At 32.4% G+C, this 25630-nt stretch overlaps 1 protein-coding gene across 4 annotated transcripts; it reads left to right on the forward strand.

The window, feature by feature from the left end:
- The first annotated feature begins 1086 nt into the window (after nucleotides 1-1086).
- On the forward strand, nucleotides 1087-14538 carry LOC110114065. 4 transcript variants are annotated; one of them, XR_003702616.1, is made up of 3 exons: nucleotides 1087-1373; nucleotides 3361-3667; nucleotides 3768-4066. XR_003702616.1 is itself a non-coding variant. In XM_020846818.1 (2 exons), exons 1-2 carry the CDS (start codon nucleotides 1264-1266, stop codon nucleotides 3566-3568), a joined length of 318 nt encoding a protein of 105 aa, XP_020702477.1. In that variant the 5' UTR covers nucleotides 1092-1263; the 3' UTR covers nucleotides 3569-3668. The 4 variants fall into 4 exon arrangements, 1 of the variants encoding a protein (XP_020702477.1); XR_003702615.1 differs by lacking the exon at nucleotides 3768-4066 and adding an exon at nucleotides 14247-14538 and having other exon boundaries at nucleotides 1088-1373; XR_002305216.2 differs by lacking the exon at nucleotides 3768-4066 and adding an exon at nucleotides 14257-14538 and having other exon boundaries at nucleotides 1091-1373.
- Nucleotides 14539-25630: the final 11092 nt, after the last annotated feature.

Here is a 25630-nt window from a genome sequence, read left to right on the forward strand (position 1 = left end):
ATATATATATATATATATATATACATAAACCTTTGTTTATATGAAGAGATGAAGAAAATGATATCAAACAAATGTTTTTTTGGGTTGATTACAAATCCACAATCATTAATTTATTTTCTCATTAATATTAACAATAATACAAAATTAAACAATATAAGAAATTATAAATCTCATATTATATTCTTTGAAAATCTAACATTTAATTAAGAAAGTAGTTTATATTAGGATTTTTTTTAAGAAGGAGCATGTATAATATATATTTTTACTGGCAGGAGCATGTGAGTTTTAAAATTTAAAACGGAGCAAACAAGCCAAACAAATTGGCGCATTCACCTCGCATGCCCCCTAATTAGTTAAACTAAATTTCACAGAATTATAGCAACGCGCCATGCATACTAAAGAGGGCATTCAATGGAATGCGCCAAACTGTTTGGTTTATACTAAATAAGTCAAAGAGTTTGGTGCATTCAGTGAAAAACATCATTCTGTTTGACTAATTTGCTTCTTTTAAAATTTTTTTTAATACTTTGCTCTTATTCCTAATTTAAATTAAACACTTGCTCCTTTTTTTTTAAAAAAAATCATTTATATTATCATTTTGGACTTTTAATCATCAACTGCAAGTTTATTATTTGATTAATATGATTTTTTTTTGGAAATTGATTAAGGATAATTTAAATATTTTTTTATTGAGAATGTATTTCATAAAAAAAAATTATTTTTGTTAAATATTTTTATTTATAGGAAATTGTTATTTGTAGTAGTGAATAACACTCTTAAAATAGTCCATTATCATTTACTATTTGAGACTTTGTTTGAGGACAAATTATTGTGAGCAGACCTTACACATAACGTCGTCCAAAGACTATCTAGAATTCGTCACGTTAGCGGTATCGAGCCGCGATATCGAGCCACAGTACCGAGCCATGGCACCAAGCACAAAGATGACTTTGACGTATTTTGATTGATCTCAAGACGATTTTCTGCATTTCATAAAATAATTAATCTTGTTTGAGATGCTATTTCTTCTTAAAAATAGCTATATTATTGCTGTAAGAAAGTCCTCACAAACTAAACCTGATTCTGCGGCATCAAATCGGATGTCTTAAAGAAGCGAGTTTAGAAAATTGCATTAGTTCCTCCGCGAGCAAGCACAACGAGTACATCCTTTTTTTTATTTTTTCGAATTTTTTTGGGTGTTGCCCTGTTCTTCCAGAGATCGGCCGGTTAAGCGGTGGCTCTCCGGCGAGGGGAGTCGTAGGGATGATAACGCGATCGAAGCTGGTGGAGGAGTTGAGGAAGTACCAGATCGGATCCCAGAGCAAGTGGGCCGCTCTGTTGATTTTTTCTCCCAAGCCCCAGATCAAGAATCGGTCCTCTTCAATTCTTTTTTATCAATTGTCAAAGCACGAATTTTCAGAATTTCTTCTGAGTTTATCTTGTGGGAGTTTCTTTCAAATATACTGTTGATGCATGAATGTTGCCTTTACTGCCATGCCCCATCTCGATTTCATTTTCGAAAAAAAAAATCATGCAGAAATTCTTCTATACTTTTCTGACTGCAGTCATGAGTGTTGCATCTAAATTTGTCTGTATATTGGATAACACCAAATCTTGGTATTAAGAATGACTGGAAAGAGGGAGGATAAAAGGGAGGGGGTTTAAAAGAACTCTAAGGGCATCTCCAACTGAACTCCAAACACATGAATGACGTCACTCGCTAGCTCCAGTTGAACGACAAAATTTCCGGTATTTGATTGCGGGTGAACAGTGCAACGCCAATATGCATTATTTTTCTCTCTACCAGATTTGCCGAAGAAATGCCCGAAAGAGGAGAAAGAGCGCAAAATGGAGTTCCATTGAAGATGAATCACTCCATTTTTTAGCTTCATTGCATTTTGCAACGTGTAATCTCTCTAAAAGAGCCTAAGGGCATCTCCAACCAAAAATCTCATTTTTCGCTGCAAAATGCAATGAAGCTAAAAAATGGTGCGATTCATCTCCAATATTGGCGTTGCACTGTTCACCCTCAACCAAGTATCGGAAATTTTGCCGTTCGGCTGGAGCTAGCGAGCGACGTTATTCATGTGTTTGGAGTTCGGTTGAAGATGCCCTAAGACTTCTTATTACTTAGGGCTTGAGATAATGATTTAATGTCCTTTTAGCTTGCCATGTTGGCCCTTATTTATAGGTGAGGATTGAGGCTTAGTACTATAGAAATACTATATTTAAAGAAAATGAGCTAACTGTCTAATGAGGTCTAATAAAGACTTGTTATAAATTTAGATACTGCTAGCTTAATATGTATTAGCAATTTTCAAATAAAGAACTATCAAAGTGAAGTTGTTGTCCGAGTTCATCTTGGTTGGTCGAATTCTATGAGTAGCTCTATGGAGTGTCTTGGGTCCTAAGGCGAGTTTGGCAAGTAGTCAAGCTCTGGTGGCTTGCTTAGTTGGCTCTAAGGCCAAGTACTCTTAGTCGAGTTGAGCACATAACTTGGTAGCTTTGCTTAGTGGACCCACGGGGCCGAGTATACTTGCTTGAATAGCTCTGGCAAGTTTACTAGAATGAGGCTTCGTTTGGGATGACTTTTTTTTTTTTTTCGCTTTAAGAATCAGCTTTCTAGTAGAAAAAAAAATTGTACTAGAAAGCTGCTTTAAGAAGCAGTAAGAAAGCCGTCCTAAACGTAGGCTGAGTTTGATATGTTGAGGACACCTCCTTGTTGGCTTACTATTCTTGGACTTGGCCTAAGCGAATTGAGGTGTACAATGAACTATTTTCATTAAAATCTACACAAGCTATGTAGCAATTATGGCATCAGAGAGACAGATTTATTAGGGTTTTTCTTTAAAGTTATCACTCTACTTAAAAAGTTTTAACTTCTTTGCAACCAAGATCAAATCATGAGACTATATGGTTTAATATTACATAGATAGTATTGTTACTAGATTAAAGTTTTATTTATATAAGAATGTTCTGTCCAATAACATTTGTTTTCTTTTGTTTTAGCTCTTAGGTGGCCTGATATTTAGATGTTGAAAGATTGGCCTGATATTTAGATGTCATAAATGGTGGACTTAAATTTCATTTATGTATTAATATTTAAAAAAATTCAATAATTCAAATGACTGAAATTCAGTAATAACGCATCATTGCCTATCAAATTATCCTTATATTTTATTTTTGGAGGATCAGGAATGTGAACTTTGCATTTGTAATAGGACCTCTCTTTATTATTTTTTTGTGAGGATAATTTGTTAACTTGTCTATGTGGATGCTTTAATGTATAATTGATATTAAATAATAAAATTGCCTAATATTGATTAACTGCTGATTTATTAAATTTATGTTGTTTTGCAGGAAGGATGTTGTTGTGGCTCTGATATTTGCCTTGTTCTTTTGCTTCATCATAATATCTTCCTACATGTCGCTCTATTTCAAGTGTTTTAGGCTCGCTGCTATAGTTATATGTGTTGCCATTCTTCTTCCAACGTACCTGAGATTTTCTAGACAGAGAAAGCTTGCAAGGAAAAGGGATGGGAGATATTCGTTACCTTTGTCAATGTAATTAGGAGGGAGAGCCAATTAATTCTCAATACTTGATTGAAGAGTAGAGTTAAATTGATAACTTGAGCAGCACAAGGACCCTTCCTTTTGGAGTTGCTAGGTAGGAAGTCTATTTTCTTGAAACGCTTCAATTATTCTTGGACTAGCATTAAATTCTACTGACTCGCGTTCTGCTTTGTTTTGCTTTGCATGCCATCAAGTTGGAGTTAATAGAGATTAGAGAAAGTTACAGATTCTTGTATTTTCCTATTTTTGAGTTCTGATATCAAGGTTTTATATTGATAGCTGTAGACCTTTATTTGTGACTGCAATACACCTAGCCTACCAAGCCAATCATTTGTACGATTTGTATTTGGCGTGTAAGAAGAAGAGTGGATACATCAACTGGATGAGCAGATAGAATTAATGTGAATATGGTTGTAACTAAAGTCTTGATACACTAAATTTAATACTCCATGTAACCCTCATACATAAATGAATGGAGAAGAGTGTTTTTTTTGGAGTTGATCCAAGTAGTTGGGTTAAGGCTATGCTAATGCTAATGAGGAGAGCTTACATATTGATGATGAAAATGTATGGATATTCCTTTTATAACGGTATTATTACCATAAAGGTCTTATTTGGCATAGGAATATCTAATTATGAAAAGTTGTATACAGGAATGTGCCTGAGTGCATAGGTTTGAGATAGAGTATTATCAATATGATACTTTGTCTTGTAATTGATATCAAGCTTAAGATTGATCGTTTAGAAATTATGTGGACTAAATGATATCTATTTCTACCAAGATAAGCTTGACTTTCCATGTGCTATTTGTTAAATTATTATAGGGTACATACGATTTTCTTGTATACTTACTTGATGTTGGTTAAAGTCAAACAATGCAGGCTTAGCAAGAGATTTGATCATCATGAAAACTAGAAGACTTCCCAATATCTTGTGTTTTTGACAGCCTAAGCCATTCCATTTCCTGCTAATGATTACTTTTCTAGCTTGTGTTGCCTCATATATTCTGTTCATTTTACCCATACTGCAACAACTAGCTTTATAAAAACTACTTTGGGCGTTTTAGCGCAAGAAAGATGGTTTACTTGATCAACTGCAGACTCGTTCCTAAGCCTTTTTTTTTATGAAAATTCGTTTCTAAGCATTTGACAGGATCTTGAGTGCCTGCTTTTTATTGTCAATATAAATGTGGATACTCACTGTAGGATCATAGTATTGGGCAATAATGTAGTCATTGACATTAGAAATTAGAATGTTTATATTTTTATGTGCTAAAACTAAAAAGAATACAATGAGAAACCTTTCTATTTGAGAAAGGTTGAGAATACACGAGTTGCAGATGAAATAATTAAAAGTAGACTTGTGATTTGGGCAGATGGATTGCATAAGATGCACCAAGAGGGCTGATATATATAATTAACATGGCATTTTATAAAAGAAAATGGCAAAAAAAAGGCAATAAAAGATTCACTCAATCAAGAACTTAAATACTTATTGTGTCAAACCTTGGTGCAAATATTTGATATTCAAAACACATGCTCCTTCATGCAATACCATGTACAACAAATCAACTCCTTGCTATATTTTGTTTTTGAAGAAATAAGGTAACCATTTCTCTCTCAAAGCCATGTGATTAGATTTAAGAAAAATCTTCCCAGATTTTTTTTATTAGAAGGAAATCCTCATATGCATATTTCCAATCAAATATATTTTTATTTTACTTAACGTAAATAAGATAATAAAGAGGATTCGACGCGACCGTACCTCCTCAACTTTCAAGAAAATATTCCAACCATCAATAAGTAATATCACATTTTGGGTTTATGCAGAACCTATACCTGAGGTGCATAAAAAAAAAGGAAGAAAATCCAACCTTTTCTAATCTACAACAAGCCCCATTGCTTTCTATTCCAACAAGATTTTCAAAACGAGCATGAAAACATAGTCATTTAAAGTAAGAAGTAAAAGAAACTTGAACCAACCAAAATTTCTTCTTTACAACAAACTTTCCGATTTTTCACAAGAATGGTATTAACATGAAAATTTTGCTTGGGTGAATAAGCTTATAAACCAAAACAAGATATACAACCATCTCATGAGAACCAATCAACTTTCAAAACATGTATATAGAAACAAGAACATGAATCTACGACTTGAAATTCTAATTAAACTCTCCACGAAATGCTAGTAAATGTTCTTCATATTTAAAGTCTTCCGTAAGCTTTCAATAATGATGACATCATTTCATATAAGATTTAGCAAAATCACAAGAGAAAGAACAAAATTTCTCATGACATCTATAAACACATTTCACCAAACAATTAAAATGCAATAATATGAAGCTAAGCAAATAATATGACATGGAAATCAAACTTCTACTATACTCAACCATAAGAGGAAAGAAGCTCTACTCTTGCTCCCTTTCCTTTTTTTTTATTCACAGAGAATCATAATTATCTAATACACTAAATAGTCATACCAACAATGCAAAAGACAAGACTTCACCAAATACTTGATTAAGTAACTTCAAACATATATTTTAGTAAAAGAACAACATAGCTTTCCAAGTTGACCACCATTGCAAGCTTAGAGAAAAGGTTCAATAAAATTTATCAAGGAAATGTCTACAGCAAAGAAGAAGATGCATAAACTTGCAAAAGAGCAAATAGAGGAGAATGCTCGCCCAATTTTAATTAGGTAGCTTCACATATTCTATGAGTTACTCACAAAACTTCACAAAAATTCCTTAAAGGCATTTTACCAAGCACTTGGCATGCATCTTTAGAAAAGAGACAAAATAACTCTATAAGACTTGGTACCAATCACGCCTAAGGCTTCTAAAAGACATAGCATGAATCACATGGCTACTCACTCTTGAATCATGCAAAAATTATCTCTGTCTAGCAACAACTATCGTTATGCTTCAAAAGAACTCAAACATCACACATCACTTGATACTCAAATAGATAAAACTAAACAAATAAGAGATGATAGGGAATGGTTTTTGTTGCCAAGCTAATTCCAACAGGTGAAGAAATACTAGCTGGATAAGGAAAAGAAGGTGGGCAAGGGGAAGAGGGAAAGAATAGGAGGAGGAGGAAGAAAAGAGAAGAAGAAGACTTACAAAGAGGAGTTCGGCAAACTCCCAGCGTCGCTACTGGTCGTACGAACGGAGGAGGACGCAGGGAGCGAGGCTGGCGTCGAGGCGTTCGGCCTTGACTGGGGTCGGTCCGTCGAGTCTGTGCGAACAGGGCAGAGATGGGGAGGAACGTCGGAGGGATGTCGGGTTCGGCTACCGTCGAGCTCGGTTCTGGCTGGGGTCGGTCCGAGAGTAGGAGACTCTCCGGTTTCGGTCCGGACAGAGGAGAGACGGAGGAAGGGGGCAACGGGCTTCCCGCTCGGGTTCCGATCGGAGGGAGCACGGGTCCTGGGGTTTGATCCGAACGGAGAAGGAGAGCTGGCGAGTCGGAGAGAGGGGGCGCGGGAGTGGGAGAATGCCGAGAGAGAGAGTTCGCCCGGGAGAAAGAGAGGATTCAGGGGGAAGTAGGCGTGAGGAAGAATACCGGAGCTGAAAGCCTCGTTCCGAATAAATTGAGTTCGTTGCCGCAAGAGGAAGCCCGCCTCTTTTCGTCTTCGCGCTCCAGCCCTCGAAAATTCCTCAAACGGCTTCGATCACTGCACGAGGTCTGCTCGAACCGCAGACTATCGCCTGAGACGCGAGATTTCGGCTGAAAAAGGGGATTTCGTTAAATCACAACCGTTGAAGGAATTTCCTGATTTAAGGAAGTGAATTCAAATTCTTTGGAAAGTCAAATGGATTTGAATGTGATTAAATTGAGCTAATTCAAGTCTAATTCGGTTAAATTAGATTAAACTCGAGTCCAAGATTTGAGTCAATTCGAGTCGGTGCGGGTTCGAGCCGGCGCAGCGAAATTAATTGTATGAAGTAATAACGATCAATCTTAAACCAAATGGGACAAGATATGACCAAAACGGATTAATTGAGTTTAATTGAATACGCTCGAGCCTGATTCGACTAAATTCGAGTCAATTCGAACTCGAATCGGGCCCGACGAAATTCAACTAGATCAATTGAAGCTGCTCGAGGGTACTCGAGCGGAAAACGAGGTCAACAGAATACAATGAGAAACCTTTCTATTTGAGAAAGGTTGAGAATACACGAGTTGCAGATGAAATAATTAAAAGTAGACTTGTGATTTGGGCAGATGGATTGCATAAGATGCACCAAGAGGGCTGATATATATAATTAACATGGCATTTTATAAAAGAAAATGGCTAGACTAGAGCTTATATGGGTATCAATTGTACAAAAAAAGTGTGTAAATTAGATTTAAAATTTCATTTAACAAGGAAAAAGAAAGAATGAAAATGGAGAATTCATTCATAAGCTGGTCACAAATAATTGGAAAATGATGATGAAGATAACTATAAATGTAGAGACTACCTATGTCAAATAATAAGCTCTATTTTCAGGCAAGTTTTCAATTTTTTATTAATGGATTATGTTTATTTCATAGTAGCTTTGAACATTATGTTAAATAAGGGGACCTCCTATTGAATAAGATATAAATATCTTCTCCTTCAATGTCATATCAAATTGGGATTATTCCTAAGTCCTAACCCTAGCCATTATCGTCCTGAACCCTCTCACCTCTTTTCAGCTCATAGCTCAACCTCCCCTTGATTTTAGTTACAATCTCGATCCTACTCCCGAGCTAGATTAGGGTTATAAGTGAGCCGAGCTAGCTCGCGAGCTGGCTCGAGCTCGACTCGCTAACTAGCTTACGAGTCAAGCTTATCGAGTCACAAGTTCAAGCTCGAGCCTATACTCGAGCTTGTATATTAAACGAGCTCAAGCTCTACTTGGTTCGACTCGTAAGCTCTTGATAGGAAGTACATGAGTTCCCAAGTAACCCTAAGGGTAATACTTGAGTTCGCAAGCAAACCTAACAAGATTGAGTGGAAAACAGTGATGATAACTGCTATTTACAGCAGTCAAACAACAAATAACAACTTTTCTTAGGAAAACAGGGAAATATGAGAGAAACAATGGGGAAATCCAGTAATAGATGAAAGAAAACAACAAACGATACAAGTTTCTTCAATTCGAGAGGAAGAAACAGCTCTTCAAATCCCTAGCCAAGCCTAGAGCCCAAGAATACAAACCCTAGATCTCAAACTGCTTTTCAAATTCAATCTGAAACCCTCATTCTATCCCTAGCACCTAATTAAATTAGAAGGAGAAACAAAATCCCAAACAACCCCCCAATTCAAATTTCCCCCCTAAACACTTAATAATTCAAATTACCCCCCTAAACTAATAATTCAAATTTCCCCCCTAAACACTTATTACATTACTTGCTTGGGTCCACTATGTCACGACCCAACCCGACCGGGACGGATCCCGCTCGCATCGGGTCGTGGGCCAGACTGAAACTGACTGAACTGATTCCAGTATCTGGCTTTGGAATTTGTTTCAGAACTTTCTTCCAAGCATTATACACAGAAACAGACACACAAAGCTACTATAACATCAAAATACAGCGGAACAGATCATCTATCTTTTTGTTTTTGGCCTTCAATATCATTATCATTGAATATCACTGCTTTCAACTCTGGTTCAACAAGAGAAAGATTTGTAATTGTGCAAAAAGAGAGGAGATGAAAATACCTTCACTGCCAAAGATAAATTAAAATGAGAATATTCGATGAATGTGTATTAAATGCAGACGTTGATTTGGTGTTGTGGATAGGAAATAAGAAATTTTGTTTAAATCTCGCCAAATATAAGAAATTATATTTAAAAAAAAATTATAAAATATTTAAGATACGCGTGTCCAATTTGTTTTTAATATTTTTTAATCGGACACGTTTTCGGCGTGTCCGACACGTGTCGGAGGAGTGTCAGACGAGTGTCGTGTTGGACACGGTGTCGGACACTGCACGCCTCTTTGAGGAGAAGTGTCGGTGCATCATAGTCCCAAACGAAACCTAATTATACATAAAAAAAAATTCTAAGAAAATAATTAAAAAAAAAACTAAGAAATTGAGCTCAACAATCGAGTTAAGCTCGAGCTTTCCAACCGACCTCGAGCAATTGAGTCGAATTCTAGCTCAGTTAGAATTAAACATGTTTAGCTAATACTTATGTTGACGTGGACAATTGGAGCTAGGCTAATAATTGTTTGCTCAAAATCAAGTCATTTGGTAAGTAATTTTGTAGCTCTTGGCAACTCCTCTCAATACAAGCTTTTCCTTAGAAAATTTGAAATACTTTCGGTCTACACCGATTCCTCTCGGTTTTATGTATTCCTTGAATGACATCCCAATCTTTTTAGGAATGTTTTAGTTATCATTCTCTGTAAGATATTGGAAAATCTTTTGATCTCCTAAATCATATGTCCTGTATTTAAGAGGTGTTCACTTGTGTGAATCAAGTTGAAGGCTAGGGAACATAGTTGATTCTCTCTCCAAATTACACTATTTGGCATCGTAGGTCATCTTCCTTTTCTTGTTGATTTTGTAAAGCACCTAGGTGCCATGGTATCTTGTTGTAGTTCTCTTCTCCAACAATTGGTCTTCAAGAAAAATGTTTGCAAAAAAGGACATGCAAGGACATTTTGAGTTGATTGCACGAGAAAAGAGAAAATGATTGAAAAATAATCTCCCCATTTTTTTAAGAAAGTTACATATGATTGTGAAGTGCAGACCCTCATGCTAGTAAATGATTGTAAGGTTTTCATGTGAAAGGAAGGGGAAGAATGAAAGTGTTTTATGTCTTGGTGATCTTTTGGCACTTTGGTAGCCTAACAACACTTTGTCTCGAGTTTCCTTTTGAATGGGAGTTTCTGACTGCTATATATGGGAAATAATGAGGCCACCACTTTTCCTCTCACTAAGATATGATTAATTTCGGAAGCAATAAACTTTTCGAGTCTTTCAAAGGATTTATGGATTTTTATGAAAAAAAAGGTCACTCAATCGGAGATACTCTTGAATATACTCTGGAACAAAGAATTTTTTGCAAAACAATCATTGCATTATAAACCTTTAGATTTTTTCAGTCCTAATTTGGTCGTCAGGCCAAGACAACTTGGCACACCTTCCTAGGAGTTTTTTTTTTGAGATTAATCTTGGCAATTATCAGCCATATTTATTCTCATGATTTGATATAAAAATCTAAATGTTACATTGATCCAAAAACTTTTTTAGCATTGAGTTTGCCTTAAAAAATGAGTGTCATTCTTCCAAAAGGAATTATGCAACTAACCTTTTTGAAGAAATTAATATATTAGGTTGCAAACCAATCCACTTAAAAAATTACATATAAGGAGTTGTTGGAAGATGTTTCATTATTGATGACTGGTTGGAAAATTAGTTTACCTTACTATCATTAAATCAAATATATCATTTGTTGACATTGTTGTTGGAGTTATAAGTTAACACATACAAACTCCTACGTAAGAATAATGAGAAGTTGTTCTATGTATTTGTAGATACATCAAGAATTCACGAGAAAAACAACTTTTATATAAAAATAATGAACATCTTAATGTGGAGGACTTCTCTGATGTTGAATATTTTGTTGCTTTTTTGATGATAGGAAATACACATCCAAATACTAAATTTTTATTGGAGACAATTTGGTTACATGTAAGAGCAAGATGCAAATGGTGGTTGCAAGATCAAGTGATGAGAGCGACTATAATGTCATGATACATTTTACACGTGAGATGATGTGAATTAAGATCCTTTTTGAGTAAATTAGTTTTCAAACTTTTCAACTTATGATCTTAGACATTACTAGTAATCATCATTTTGGTAAAAGAACAAAACACGACAAATTTGATTGTCAGTTTATTCAAGAAGAAACATTGTCAAAGAAAATTATTTGACCTCATGTTTCTAATTTAGAATAACTAACAAATGTTTACGAATGCTCTGAATCCATTTAAAATTTTCAAGCTATGCAACAAGTTAGAGCTAATTGTATATATATTAGCCATAATTATTGAAACTCATGTAGACTACATAATATCTTGCATTTATGGATGTAAATTAGAATAACTAAAGATGTCATATTTCAAAAATAAAGGATGAGAAGGAATAAGAAAAGGATGAAGAAAACGAGGTGCAGCTAAGCCATCACAAATGATGATATGGATATTTGAGCTAGCAAAAAATTTCATATGCAATCCAATTGGAGAATTTATTTAGGCTTCGTTTGGGACGACTTTCTTATTGCTTCTTAAAGTTGCTTTCTAGTACAAAATTAAAAATTTTGTACTAAAAAGCTGCTTTAAGAAATAGTAAAAAAACTGTCTCAAACGAAGCCTTAATATAATAGTTCAAAGAGATTCAAGAAAACATGACCACTGCATAAGAAAGAAGGGTGGATGGCCTACCAATAACTTGTGGATTGAGATTCCTGTAAGTTTTGCTTTTAATTGACGGTCCATAAATCTTTAGAGCATGCAATCATAGACTTCCTGAAAAAATTTAGACAAATTTTTAGGAAGATGAATAGATCTCAGAGGCATGATGAGGAACACTGGAAGATGTGCTAAAGCCTCAATGCATTAGGAGCAATGAAAGATGTGATTGGACGGAAATTGCTTATGATCCCGGTGTGTTGTTGAATTTTCATCTCTTAAGCCTGGCCAGGAGATCTGGTGAGCTCGTCTTTTATGGGGATGACTAAGAAAGAAGAGCTATAGAGATGGATAAGTAGTGTGAGTTTTGAGTTCCAGGAGTCCAGACTGCCATGGGATTCAGGAATCAGGTTCCTCCTTGCAGCCGTGCAAAGTGCAAGCAGCTGGCGGGTTAAACAAAGTGAGTTGATTCGGCCCACAAATGATGCCAGCTATAGGAATCATTGCCCATTTTTCTTTAATTGGATTGTATCATGGTTTAGATCAGGCATAACCCGACCAGACCAATTTAAAGGCTTACTTACACATGTTTCTATACATATATATATTTGATACAAGGGCCACAAATAACGTCAATTTTAATGGGCATTTCGCATTTACTATGTTAGTTAAGTGTTTCAATGTGTTAAAGAAGCCCATAAATGGGTTGAATGCCAAAAGACCTTGATCTCAAGTGCACTTGGATGGAACACGATAGGAAAAATCCCTTTTGTAACCCATTGATATGATGCCAAAAGTAAGTTTAGTTAGTGTATTGTATCGCTTATAATTTTGTCTATTCCAACTACTTAATTCCAAAAGATTTTGACAAAATTATTCCGAGTATTTATTGCAATTGGCTTCAATTATGTTCTTTACATGGGTTTGATATGGCACGGCTTCACTGCTAAAGGCATCTCAGTGCATTCACTGCTAGAGCTTCTTAATACAGTTCCTACTTGACCTGTTACATTTTAGTTCATGAATAACTTTACATTCTAACAACTCCCTCTCATGTGCAAATCTATTTGGTTTCCAACCATGATGTAAATTCACATACATCATACTGAGCATTTCATAGACAAAACAATAACTCAAGCCGGTAGGAAAGGCCAATATGATTCAAGGATTAAAACCTAAAACCTGCTCCAATATATTGCAAAAACTTGTTAACTATTGTTAATAGAAATCTTTAATGTTAGACTGGCGTGGGAATAACTATTAGATAAAGGTTCATTTGGTTGCTTGCAGGCATAAAATATGCTTTTGAAAATTATGAGTTCGGGTTCACTCTCTTTTTATGTGAAAATGAAATCATTATGTTTGAGTAAGTTTTGAAGAAATTCCTGGAATTTGAAATCAATATGGTTTTTAACTACATCCAATACATGTTGGATTTTACAAATTTTACCGTTCTTCAAATTGAGTTTTATTCAAATTTAACCATTGGAGCCGTGAACTAAAATAGTGCAAAGGTCAGACAAGGAGTTTACTTCTATATCTTCGTTAAGTGGCATTATGCAAATTAATTAATCTTGAAATAGAACTCGAGTAATCTAGAAAGAGGGAAATGAAGTTGTATCTTCAAAGGAGAGAGAGAACCGTGGTCCAAAACTATTCTTACTTATATGAATATGTCTTCTACTAACTTTTTGTTTTTGATTTTTATGTCATGCGTGAGAAACCAGTGAATGATAGCATGTGCCTATGTATTTAAAATTCTATTAAGATATATTTCAAGCCACATGGTGCAAATAATTGGAGCCTGCAACTTGCCTTTTGTAACCAGAAGCTCTTTAAATTGTTGTAGCTCTTAGTTTTTTATCTGCGGGGCTGCTCATGCCTCAAGCTATTATTTGAGTATGAAAACAATTGAGAATTGAAAATTTTGAGGTAGGATATACTGACTAAATTTGTTCAGATGGATTTCACAAACATTAGATTTATTTAGAAATGAATGCAATATATGGGAATCAAATTATAAATTGTACTCATCTCCAAGTAAATACTATGACTTTGATACTTATCTTGACCAAAAGTTTAATATTTAATCATAACTAATAAGTCTTACTTTGATGGCCTGCCTTTTTCAGATTTTCTTTGTAGTTGCACTTCTGTTAAAATGTTATAACTTCCAATAAAAGAGTGGTCTGTTTGCCTTACAAATTCAAACTCAACTTATGAATTATATTTTCATGATTCTTTTGCTCGGATTTCAACTTGAAGCTTATTTAATCGAAGATTTTTGCAGGAAAAAAACACAAAGTTGAAAGATTCAAATGGTGCTTGAAGGTGTGATAAGATGCTGAGAGCGAAGTAGGAGTGGGACTAGGAAGGTGACCTTCAGCTTATCATCTTATTAACCTAATGATTAGCATTTTTAAGGGACATCATTAGTCATTGTGAATATTGTTCCTTGCAAATAAAAAATAGCATAGTTCTTGATTTTTCTGATATACATCGCTTCAGTGAAAGTTAACTCTGGATTTTTTATTTATAAAGTAGAGGTAAACTGATGATGGTCTTAGCTGAATTAGATATGCCTGAATTTTAATATGCTTAAGGGTTGACAATGGTTCTACCAAAGCCAATTAATAGAATTGCAGTGAGATCAAGTTAAGCCAGTGGTGGAAATAGGGAGGAGCTGGCTAGTTCTCTTCTTCTTCTTCTTCTTAGATTTGAGAAAAATCTTATCTATGTTAAAGAAATGTTACTCTCTCCTAAATATAGGTTGTCATTTTATTCAATCAAATTTCTTGTTTCTCAATTGAGTTAAACTGTCTTAATTTTGGCTTCGTTTGAAATAGTTTTTTTTACTGCTTCTTAACTTAAAGCCCATATCTTTTTGCTTTAGTCATGGATGTTCTCACTACGAGAATTTGACTTTTAATAGGACACAATGGAGAAAAAGGATTCATGTAGCCGACCCCACGTAGTGGGATAAAGGCTTGATGTTGTTGTTGTTGTTGTAACTTAAAGCAACTTTTTAGTAAAAAAATAAATTTTTATACTAAAAAGTTGTTTTAAGAAGCAGTAAGAAAGCCGTCCCGTTCATATTTATCTGATTGTCAAGTGGGATTAGTTTCTCTTGTTTAATTTAAGAAAGTTTGTTTAATACTTGGGATGGAATTTTATTTTGTGGGTTGGTTAAGTTAGATGTAGAGATTGTTTTGAATTATAGAAATTTTTTCTTTTTAACTGTACAATGCAGTTTCATTCATTGAATTCATCTTAGGATTCTACATTGGTTGAGATTCATGCACTGCTTGTGTTAATTATTGATTGATTTATTTAAATTTAGGATGAACATTGTATAATATTTTGCTTTCTTAGGATCACATAAATAAATCATTTTTAATATTTTTCATGTGCTTTGTTGATTTTTTTCATATGGGCAATGATGATTTTTAGCTGCAATTGGCTCAGTTTTGTTTATGCAACTTGTTTTGGTTGCAACTTGCAAGTGGACCATAAAGTGAGAAGAGTTTATTGCATATTTACATTTTTTTTTTCTTCAATTTAATTTCTTAGATTTTATTTGGAATAATTTTCTTGCTCTTTTAGAACAGTTTTCCTGTTAAAAAAATTTTTTGAGCAGCAAAAAAATAGTGAATAGAAGCTATAAAAAGAAAAAAAATTTAAGTTTTATTTAGAACAATTTTATTACTATTTTCTAAAATATTTTCTTTGAGATTTTTGAGTCAATTAAGACAAATTCATATACAATCACATACACAAGTTTCGAACTAAAGATCTTTTAGTTTGTAGTTAAAACTCTCAACTAATAATCAATGTGAGCTGCGTACTAGAAGAATTTTTATTAGGTGCGGATTGCGGACGGGGTGAGAACTGTCCGCATAGACAGGGTACCAAGCGGTACTCAGTGGTACCGAGCGCGGTTTTATACTAACCGTCCGCACTCCGTACCTAATAATTTTGCGTACTAGAAAGTCTCTTTAGAAGAATAACTGTTCTAAGGGATGTTTTAATTTGATTTATAATCACTTTTATAAAATAGAAAGGGTCTTGAACATTGCTTTGAAAAAAAAATTAAAAAATAAATTTCTTATGCCTGCACGTGTTTTACCTTTGTGACTACTGGTAAGGAAAAAAAAAGGATCGGAATATCTTGAATTAAAATTAATTAATTGATTAATGATATTTACATTTAATGGAAATTTAATGCTTTGCGATCCGGTTTTTAGGTGGATAAAATAAAATTGTGAAAATGTATGATATTAAGTTAAATGCGAATAAAATAGTTAAAATGTTTATTTTTAAAGAAGAAAATAAAATTTCAGGGTAGGCGATTGTTCAGCCTGCGCTATTCTTCTTGGTTCCACTCTTGGATGTGGATATTGTATGATGAATTATGTGTATATTTATTAAATATGCTGATATTCTTTTTAATGTATATAATAAATTGAATATAATTAGATATATTATTAAAATTACTAAGTTTTTGGTTTATCTAAAATTGAATAAAATTGTTCAAATTAAAGTTTTATTCATTTTGTGGAATAATTGAGTAAATTTGATATATTTTTTAATTTTATAATCAAAATTAAACGATTTAGTTAATTCATAAATCAAACCATTCAAACCGATCAAATGCATCTCCATCGATTAGTGTTTTTTTGAATTCAAACTACCCCACATTTTGAACTTGAATTTGATTAATTAATAAAGTTCAAGATGAGCTTGGTATGGAAAATCACCCTCTTTTACATCATTTTTCTGTTCTTAATTTTGAGTAATAAGATACAAGGAAGAAATCCAAAATCAAGCTTGGGCCTTGGTTAGATTTAGTTAATTTAGGGTTTCATTGTTTTGGTGTTTTAGTGAAATTATTAATTTTATATTTTAAGATTTAGATCTTAAAATATGAGCCGTTTGATCTCAAATTAATGATTTGTGATCAATCTAATTTGAGCCACTTGGATTTTGAAAACAATCATTGGTTCACCGGTTAACCAGTTGATCCACCAATTTGATGGTCTTAACATTGGTCTCCCGCAAAATCAATTTTCAAAATATTTTAGACCGGCTAGTTGATCAATTGTTGTTTCAATCAATTGAATCAGCCTATCCGATCTAGTTTTTAAAATGTTGATCTTGATGATATGCTAGTATAGTGAAAGTCTATTTGTGATGTTTAATTATTATAAATATATATTTTTAATCATACTAAAATATTATTATTATTATTATCTATATTGTTAAAAAAACTCTAAAATAAAATTACTTTATTTCAATTATAGTATATATATTGACAATATATTAATAACTCTTCTGAGTTGTAATATAGGACTAATTGGAATCTGTCATAATTCATATTATGAGATTACATTATATGAAAATATCATTAGTCATATTTATATTTGATCTATACCATTAGTCATATTAATATATTGATTATTGATGGGTCTTGATATAGAAAAATTATGATACAGTCTATTTTTATTTTATATTGATTTATTGATGGATCCGGTTATTTAGAGAGATTACTAAAAAAAAATATTTAAAATATTGATATGTTAAGATTATTTAATAATAGCATAATTTTATGGTGACATATGTGGTTTAAGTAAGATATTGCTAGAAAATTTTTAATATAAGCTCATATATAAATATTAATTCTATATTATGTGCTATCTTATTTTTTAAGCCTGTTAAAATTATGATCAAATTAAGGGTTACTTATTATTTGGGTTTGAGGTTGCAACTCATCAGTTTTGTATGAAATTTTTTGTAGATAGAGATCAAATATTTTTTTCTTATTTTTATGATGGGTAAAAATAAAGTTAATGTACTAAAGTACAAATATGATCTAGATCCTTAATCTAAAAGGTTTGTTCTTATTTTGCTCATACCTCATCATAAAATTTAGATTTATTTTCCAAGTTAAACTTTGGTGGGTTTGCGTTAAATAATCTACAGTGAGCATAAAATTTGTCGAATAATCATAACATAAATTTTTTAATACATTGCATTGTTGTTGTTGTACATTAGAGCGAATACTTGTCACCTATCTTCTCTTTTCATAATAAAATGAGCTCATTTAGTCTCCTCAAATTTATTGAATTAAAATCTTAATCACTTTTATGTGTGTGTGTGTGTGAGAGAGAGAGAGAGAGAGAGAGAGAGAGAGAGAGAGAGATGTAAGATACTTATTGCATGGTGTGGAGGTCTGTTGATAGCAAAATATATGTATGCATATGGGGAGAGAAAGAGAGAGAACTTAAATTTGATATAAAATAAATTAATTTCAAAATTTTGAAAACATTTCTTAACATATTTTTTAATTAAATATTTAACTAACAGTACTCCAATGATAGCTATAATCCTTTTCACCTTTGGAGCAATTACATAAGAGCAATAGATCACAAGAATTATCTTCTTGATGAAGGTTTAGGCTTCGTTTGGGACGGCTTTTTCATTGCTTTCTAAAACGGAGTTTTAGTACAAAAATAAAAAAATTTGTATTAAAACTCCGTTTTAGAAAGCAATAAAAAAGCCATCCCAAACGAAGCCTTAGTTTGTGACAACTTTCTTACTGCTTTCTAAATCAACTTTTTAATACAAAAATATTTTGTGCTACAAATTTTATTTCTAGAAAACTATTTTAAAAGATAATAAAAAAGATGTCTCAAATGAAACCTAAGCCTATGGATCCAACATCCCCATCCCTATGAAACAACTCATCAAATATGTCTATTAATCTCTTCCTTTTTTAAATAAAAGGGGACTTGCCCCAATTTATTCAATAAAAATGAATAAAACAACTAAGTCCCAGAGGCAGACAAAGCAAAATACAAGCTGAAGATAACGAAAAATGGAAATCAACCTCCAACAAGTAGTAAAAATTAAAATGACCACTAAGAAACCAAACACTGGTGAAGAGGGCGAAGATGCCAGTCGGACTCAAAAAAAGCTCCTGCAACCACCCAAAAGCCAAACAAGGACCAACCAATGACGGTAGCAAATGACGAACGAAGCAGTGGATAACCAACAAACATAAACCCACGAAACAAACAAAGGCTCTCGATCAAAATGAGAAGAGCGACCACCATGGTTACCAACAAGTGAAGGCTATCAAGGTTGTGAACAAAAGTATCCTCATCATTGTCCGGATAACTTCCTCTTCGATTTTCTCCTACGGTGATTCCCACCGCCACGGGATAAGGCGTGATCCACAGCACGCCTCACCTTCAAACCATATAACTCTTGAAAATCATCCACATGCTCAATGACGTCATCTTCAGCACCCCCATAGGCCGAGGACAACGATTCATCCAACCAATAAGATAATTCCTTAGTATTGTTATTCAAAGTCAAAGACAAATGAGTTTTCAATTCATCATTAGAAATAATTGAAATTGGAACATTTCCCTTAATACCCTCACAACTAGGTAACAAATGCGATCCCAAAGAAGCCAAGGGTGATACAAGATTAGTCTCCTTCAAACCGCCATGTGATTAATTCAAAACAACCTTATCAACTTCACACACTACCATGTTGAGGCTATCCTCAACATGACAAAAATCATGAACAATTCCTTGACAAAGCCCAACATCTAGCATTCTGTTTGCATCAGAAACAACAACAATAGTGGCTGGTCTATCCTTAGCACCCCTATCAATATATATATAAGCATAGGATCCAACCCCTCAGAAGAAGAAACCAAATTTACATTAGGATAACCCGAACCATCATCATCATTTAGGGAAGGAGTTAAAATGGGGCTAGATGAATAGTTCACAATACTCAAATCATCAGTAACACCCTCACAATTGACACCAGGTAAAGCCAACAGAGAAATAATAGACGTAGAATGAGATGATAACTTTGAATGGTTCACAATACAACAACATCTATATTATTTTCTTTCTTGAATGAGATAATAACATTGAACAAGGCATTGCTAATTAGTTCATCATTAATTAAATTTTTTTTTCTATTTATATAAAATTTTAGGTTTTGGCATTAACCATAAACAAAAATTATGTATAAGATTATGTTGTTTAAATATTTAATTGATAATGCTAATCCACCTAATTTGAAAAGAAGTTTTTTTTATTATGAGTGATTGTAATGAAATAAATAAAAATAAGGTAAGCTGTCATTTGATGTTGAATTTATGCATCTAAGAATTTGAAAATTTCAAAGCTCTTTCAACTTCATTAAAATTAGTAAAATAAAAAAAGGCCAAAATGTTTCTAATCAACATCTCAGTTAATACTTTATGAATTTGTATTCTTTTCTTGAGCTTCATCCTGCCAAGATTAGTTGTAAGAAATGAAGCAGTACAGCTCATTTGAGGGAAAATTTGAGATAGAAAACAAGGAAAAAAATGTTTTCATACACCTGTAAACAGTTATTAAACTCTTATAATTTATCAACTATAGCACTTTTTAATTATGTATTTTAATTTCTTTTTTATTGAATTGGTAAATAAAAAGATACTATATTATTTACAGCCTATTGGAGACCGAAGTGGAGAGCATAAAGTACTTTGTGAAGCTAAGAAGATAGAAATGGCTTTCTAGACAAATAATAATGACAAAAACTTAGAATAATTTAAGTTAGTCATGGATGCAAGTAGCAAAAACTAATAATCATAGAAGATACAACAACAACAACAACAATCATGGAAGATATGAAAATTTTATGTTGTTATGAAAACTTTTACTCCATTTAGTCTTCGTATGGGACGACTTTCTTGTTGCTTCTTAAAGCAATTTTTTAGTTCAAAATTTTTAATTTTTATATTAAAAAAATGTTTTAATAAGCAATAAGAAAGCCATCCCAAATGAAGCCTTAGTCTTTAATGTTTGCTTTTCATATCATATGTATAGAGAGAGAGATCTTCCTTTAGATATGAGAATATGAGTCAAATATGCATATATCATTATTGTCTTGTTCTACGATTTTTTCGTACTAATTATCACTCGATGCTTAATTATCTATCTGTTTATTTAGATATATTTTCTACTTTTTATTATACATATTCTAAATATCTAAATGTATCTCTAAATTCTGGTTTTAATGGATATTACTCTTAGAATCTCAATACACCTCCAACATATATAGTTATTCCTCTATCCTAGCAATATAAATTAAAATATGTTATTGAGAACATAATGAAAATCTATAATAGTAATCACACTCCACTAACCTTCAGTAATAGAGGCATAATTTATACTATGATCGATGATTACAAATATGATGGTATAGTTGTCATATTCGTCACAAGAATTATTTTTCTTTATTGTGTCATATTAAGAGTTAATTTCCTATTTAAATTTAATAAAAAAATTAATACTTTCTAATAAAGTATTTTTAGACTTCCCACCAACTTTCTTAACATAAGCAGGATCTAATATATCTACTCTCCTAAGAGTGTCATAAAAAAAAAAAAAAACCAACGTTTTATGTGACCAAACCATTTAAGACGACTCTCTCATCTTATTTGCCAATATAATTATTCAAAGTATAACAGCAAATTTCTGTATTACTGTAACATAATTGATTTCATGAGTTGCTTCACAATTAAGTTACTGATGATCATAATGAACCTGGTCGATCAATCCAATCTTGAAGGTCAGGAAGAAAATTTATGTGGCCAGCTTCATACAAATTGATAAGATTAAATTAATCAGAAAGTGACACAATAGAATTCCTATCTGTCATTGATGGGTGCCAATACTGAACTAGCCTGTACTTAGTCTCCTTCAACCAAAGAAGACAAAGGAGTTCCATGCCTTCAAATCTGCACTTAGAAGATATCATATCTTTGAATTTTCTTTCTCTCTACATTTGGATTGTAGAGAAGCAACAACAGCTTCTTGTCTCTTTCCACATGCAAGGATTTCACAGTTGTTTGGAATTTCTTTTTATTTTATTAAATAAAGAAAAAGAAATTATTCAACACAATAATTAAATATGTATATTTTTTTGATGTCATGATGGCCTCCATTTCAGCAGGATAGGCTAATTTGCTGATCTATGATCCTATCAGTAGATGCAATTTGACTTGGCTTTTTAGATGATGTGTTGGCATCCACTTGATATGAATAATGTTAAATAAATCAATTTGTGTAATTACAGTGGCCCAATATATTGGATATGCAGTGTGAAAGCATGATTTGTTAACTAATCATAATCTTTTTATTATAATATGTACAGTTAACCAATAAAAGTTATTTATTTATTATTTTATTATGCCAACAAAAGAAACTTAAAATTTTTAGATGAATTTTGGCATTATCAAAAAGGACTTTTTTTCCACCCTAAAAGAGTTATAAGAAATAAATTGGGAGTGCATATTTCTATTTGAAGGTTTCTTTTTATAATGTTGTTTTCTTGCTTGTTAAACAATGCCATTTATTTGAAAAAAAAAAATCTTAATTTCCTTTAAAGATAGCAATAATGAATATAACTTTTTATATTTTTTATTTATAAAACTAATATTTATCTTTTTAAATTATAATACCAACATTTAAATAATTACAAATATAATACAATTTTCATCTCAAGTGAGTTAATTTTGTTAAATTTTAAATGATTTGAGTGCAGGATACTTAAGCATGCATTTAAAGTTAAGTATTTGATTCAAAAGATGTATTATTATTATTGATGTTCTAATATATATGAATTTGGACATTTAATTTAGGTCACAGTTACAAACGAGATATCACATGAAGGATTCAAGGGTGATTATGAGTAGTCAGACCAGTCTTCCTTTTAGAAGTGAATATGCCATGATTACATTACAGAGTTAAAAACAACATGACCTTCTAGAGATGATAGATGTAATGAGAAGTTACATGGAGTTTAATAAAGATGGAAGAGATGATCCTATCTTGAGAGGTGAATGTAGAATAAATTTGATATAGCTAATAAGGTGGTAGATAAAGGTCATTGAGACCACTAAGGGTGGCTGATTGATTCACACATTTAAATTAAGTGAAGATGATGTAACTTGAAGTTACTTGTAAGACATCTCAAGAATGTCATAGAGGTCAGTAAATATGGCCATGATTGATCTTCTTTAGGAGAATGAAGAATATGTTCTAATTGATTTTCTCATAGGGGTGAAGATGACATGACCTTTAGGTCATGCAATAAAGTCATATTTATGTTTAACCACAGTTATGATGGCATCTCCATTAATTTGGAGGCATTGATGGGTTAACTTTTAGGTCGTGTATGAAGTGATAAATGAATCTCATAAGGGTAATTAGAGAAGTTAGGTTGGTCTTCCATCTAGAAGTAGGGATGACACAATTTTTAAGCTTGGGAAAAATGGACAAGAAGTTTATGAAGACCATTAAAGATAGATGGGTCAAATCTCCCTTACAAGTGGAGATAGCATGATTTAAAGGCCACAATTATATAGTGTAGGAAGGTCATATAACCCAATAAAGAAGGTAGAATAAATCCTCCCTTGGAGATGATAATGAAATAAACTAAAGATGGAGGTGAGGCATTGTAAGAAAATTTTTGAGATCACTAAAGATGGATAGATTGATGGTTCATCCTTGAAGGTAAAAATGACATTACTTGAATGCCACAGTGTGGCTATGTAGGAAGGTTATGAAGGCAATTAAAGATGGATTGGTTTATTGTTCCCTAGAGGTGGAGATAAGAGCTTAAAGCCGAAAGTAAGGAAATATGGGAAGGTTATCCAGTCTTAAGGAGAATATCATGAACATAAAAAATTGTCACCCGAACCAATCTTATTAGAGAATTGATAAGTTTTGACTTTTCTTTTACTTTAAAGTAGGCAGATTAAGATGCACTAAGGAATAGTCAATAGATTTTATTTTCTTATAAAACTTTATTTTTCTTGATTTATAAGTTTCCCAAAGGAGTAACACCTAATGTTAATAACATATATAACTCATGAAGGGAGCATTTTTAATTAAGGCTAGTGCAACTTGCTCTCTCATAATTATAAGAGCGTGATAGATATCTTTGTGCAAAAGTTGAGTTCAACAAGTCTTGTACTTTGAGAAGTTAGTCTAGGGGTTGATGACTTGCACAATCAAAATTTGATGATTCTATTTCCATACATAGGCCATAGGCTCTTGTTTATTTTTTAAAGTATAGATAATTATTGATCTAACTTGACTTATAAGATTCTTATGAACGTTTATGATTTAATTCATTTAAGGGACTAAATAAACCCAACTAAGATGAAAGTTGGCTAAAAGGTCAATTTCAAATTAGCTCAAATTGATATAAGGTTTAATGCCCTATTTTATATATCAAGTAAAACTAAAAGTTTGAGTGCATGTTATTGCATAATATATGATTAGTGATGCTATCATATTTAGACTAACCATCAAATCAAAAGGCTTATTATATTGTAAATGTACTATAATGGCATTGTTACATTCAAGCTAGCCATAGTTTAAATGATACTTATCTAGTCTTTTTTGAATTGAATTTTGAGATGGGCTTATTTCTTCTTTCCAAAAATATACCCATCATGAAAGCTATGGCTAACAAACTTCAAAATTCATAATTGCCTTTTAAAATGAAGCACATTCATTCCATTCTCACTCATATAATTGAGCTTACAATGCCACAGAGACTAAAATTTACAATGGAATGAACAACTATGATGATATTACTACAATGATGTAATATGTTCCTAGTTTATTTTCCTGAGCAAAATCACAATGACTTCGTTAGCGACTTTCTAACCACAACTACTAAAAGTCTCATTATGCTATTCATCATCAAGTTGTCTAACAAAAATCAATTGTTGGTCAACTTAGGCATAGGTCTCACATTTTAAATTAGTTCGTTGATTATTTTCAATGTGTAGTCACCAAACAAATATTCCAATGGTTCCATATAAGCCAGATAAACCTTTTGTGATTCTCAAAAACACGGTTCTCTATGATTTTGTATTGTGTAGAGAAGTATGACAAGAAGTGTTTCAATCTAATACCTAAGAAATAATATGCTATTAATGAATAAAAGTAAATAATAATGTATCTCTTTGATTATTAATGTCTTATTTACATCACTTTCTTCTGTTGTTATGTACAACTCCTTTTCAAGTGATCATTTTTTTCATAATTCAATCACTTCACATTCAATCCACTCTTCAACTTGTTTATACCAATCTATCTCCAATTTTCATTACTTAGATTGGAGCACCTATTAAAACTAATGCCCTTCTCCTCAACAATCAAAATTATGCATAATTCAATATTATAATTTCTTCATAATATCTCCTTTAAATTTCCTCAACAACAATTATACATAACTAACATAATATATTAACTGTTTAACTATTTATAAATCATCACTCTCTTATCACTATTTAAATATGATCTCCATGCATTACGGCACATAAAATTTTCAACTTGAAGCATCTTATTGAAAAAAAAAATCAATAAATTAATCATTGCAAATGTAAATTCACAATTAACTTTTAGGGCATTATTTATAAATAACAAAATTTATAATTTGTCATTATAAATAATACCAAATAAAATTAAAATTATTTTTAGACTTTTGACATAATCTCTTAATTAATAGCTTAAACTCCTAATGAAAAAAAAAATAGGGTACACAAAATAAAATTATAGAGATGTCATCCTCT

Source organism: Dendrobium catenatum, unplaced genomic scaffold (genome assembly GCF_001605985.2).
Source record: "Dendrobium catenatum unplaced genomic scaffold, ASM160598v2 fragScaff_scaffold_1408, whole genome shotgun sequence".
Classification (NCBI taxonomy): Eukaryota; Viridiplantae; Streptophyta; class Magnoliopsida; order Asparagales; family Orchidaceae; genus Dendrobium; species Dendrobium catenatum.

What these genes read in the sequence shown, in the direction of transcription:
- LOC110114065 (XM_020846818.1), top strand. Translation starts at nt 1,264, where the DNA reads ATGATAACGCGATCGAAGCTGGTGGAGGAGTTGAGGAAGTACCAGATC. An exon ending in AAGCCCCAGATCAAGAATCG is followed by an intron (nt 1,374 to 3,360) that starts GTCCTCTTCAAT and finishes GTTGTTTTGCAG; the next exon opens with GAAGGATGTTGTTGTGGCTC.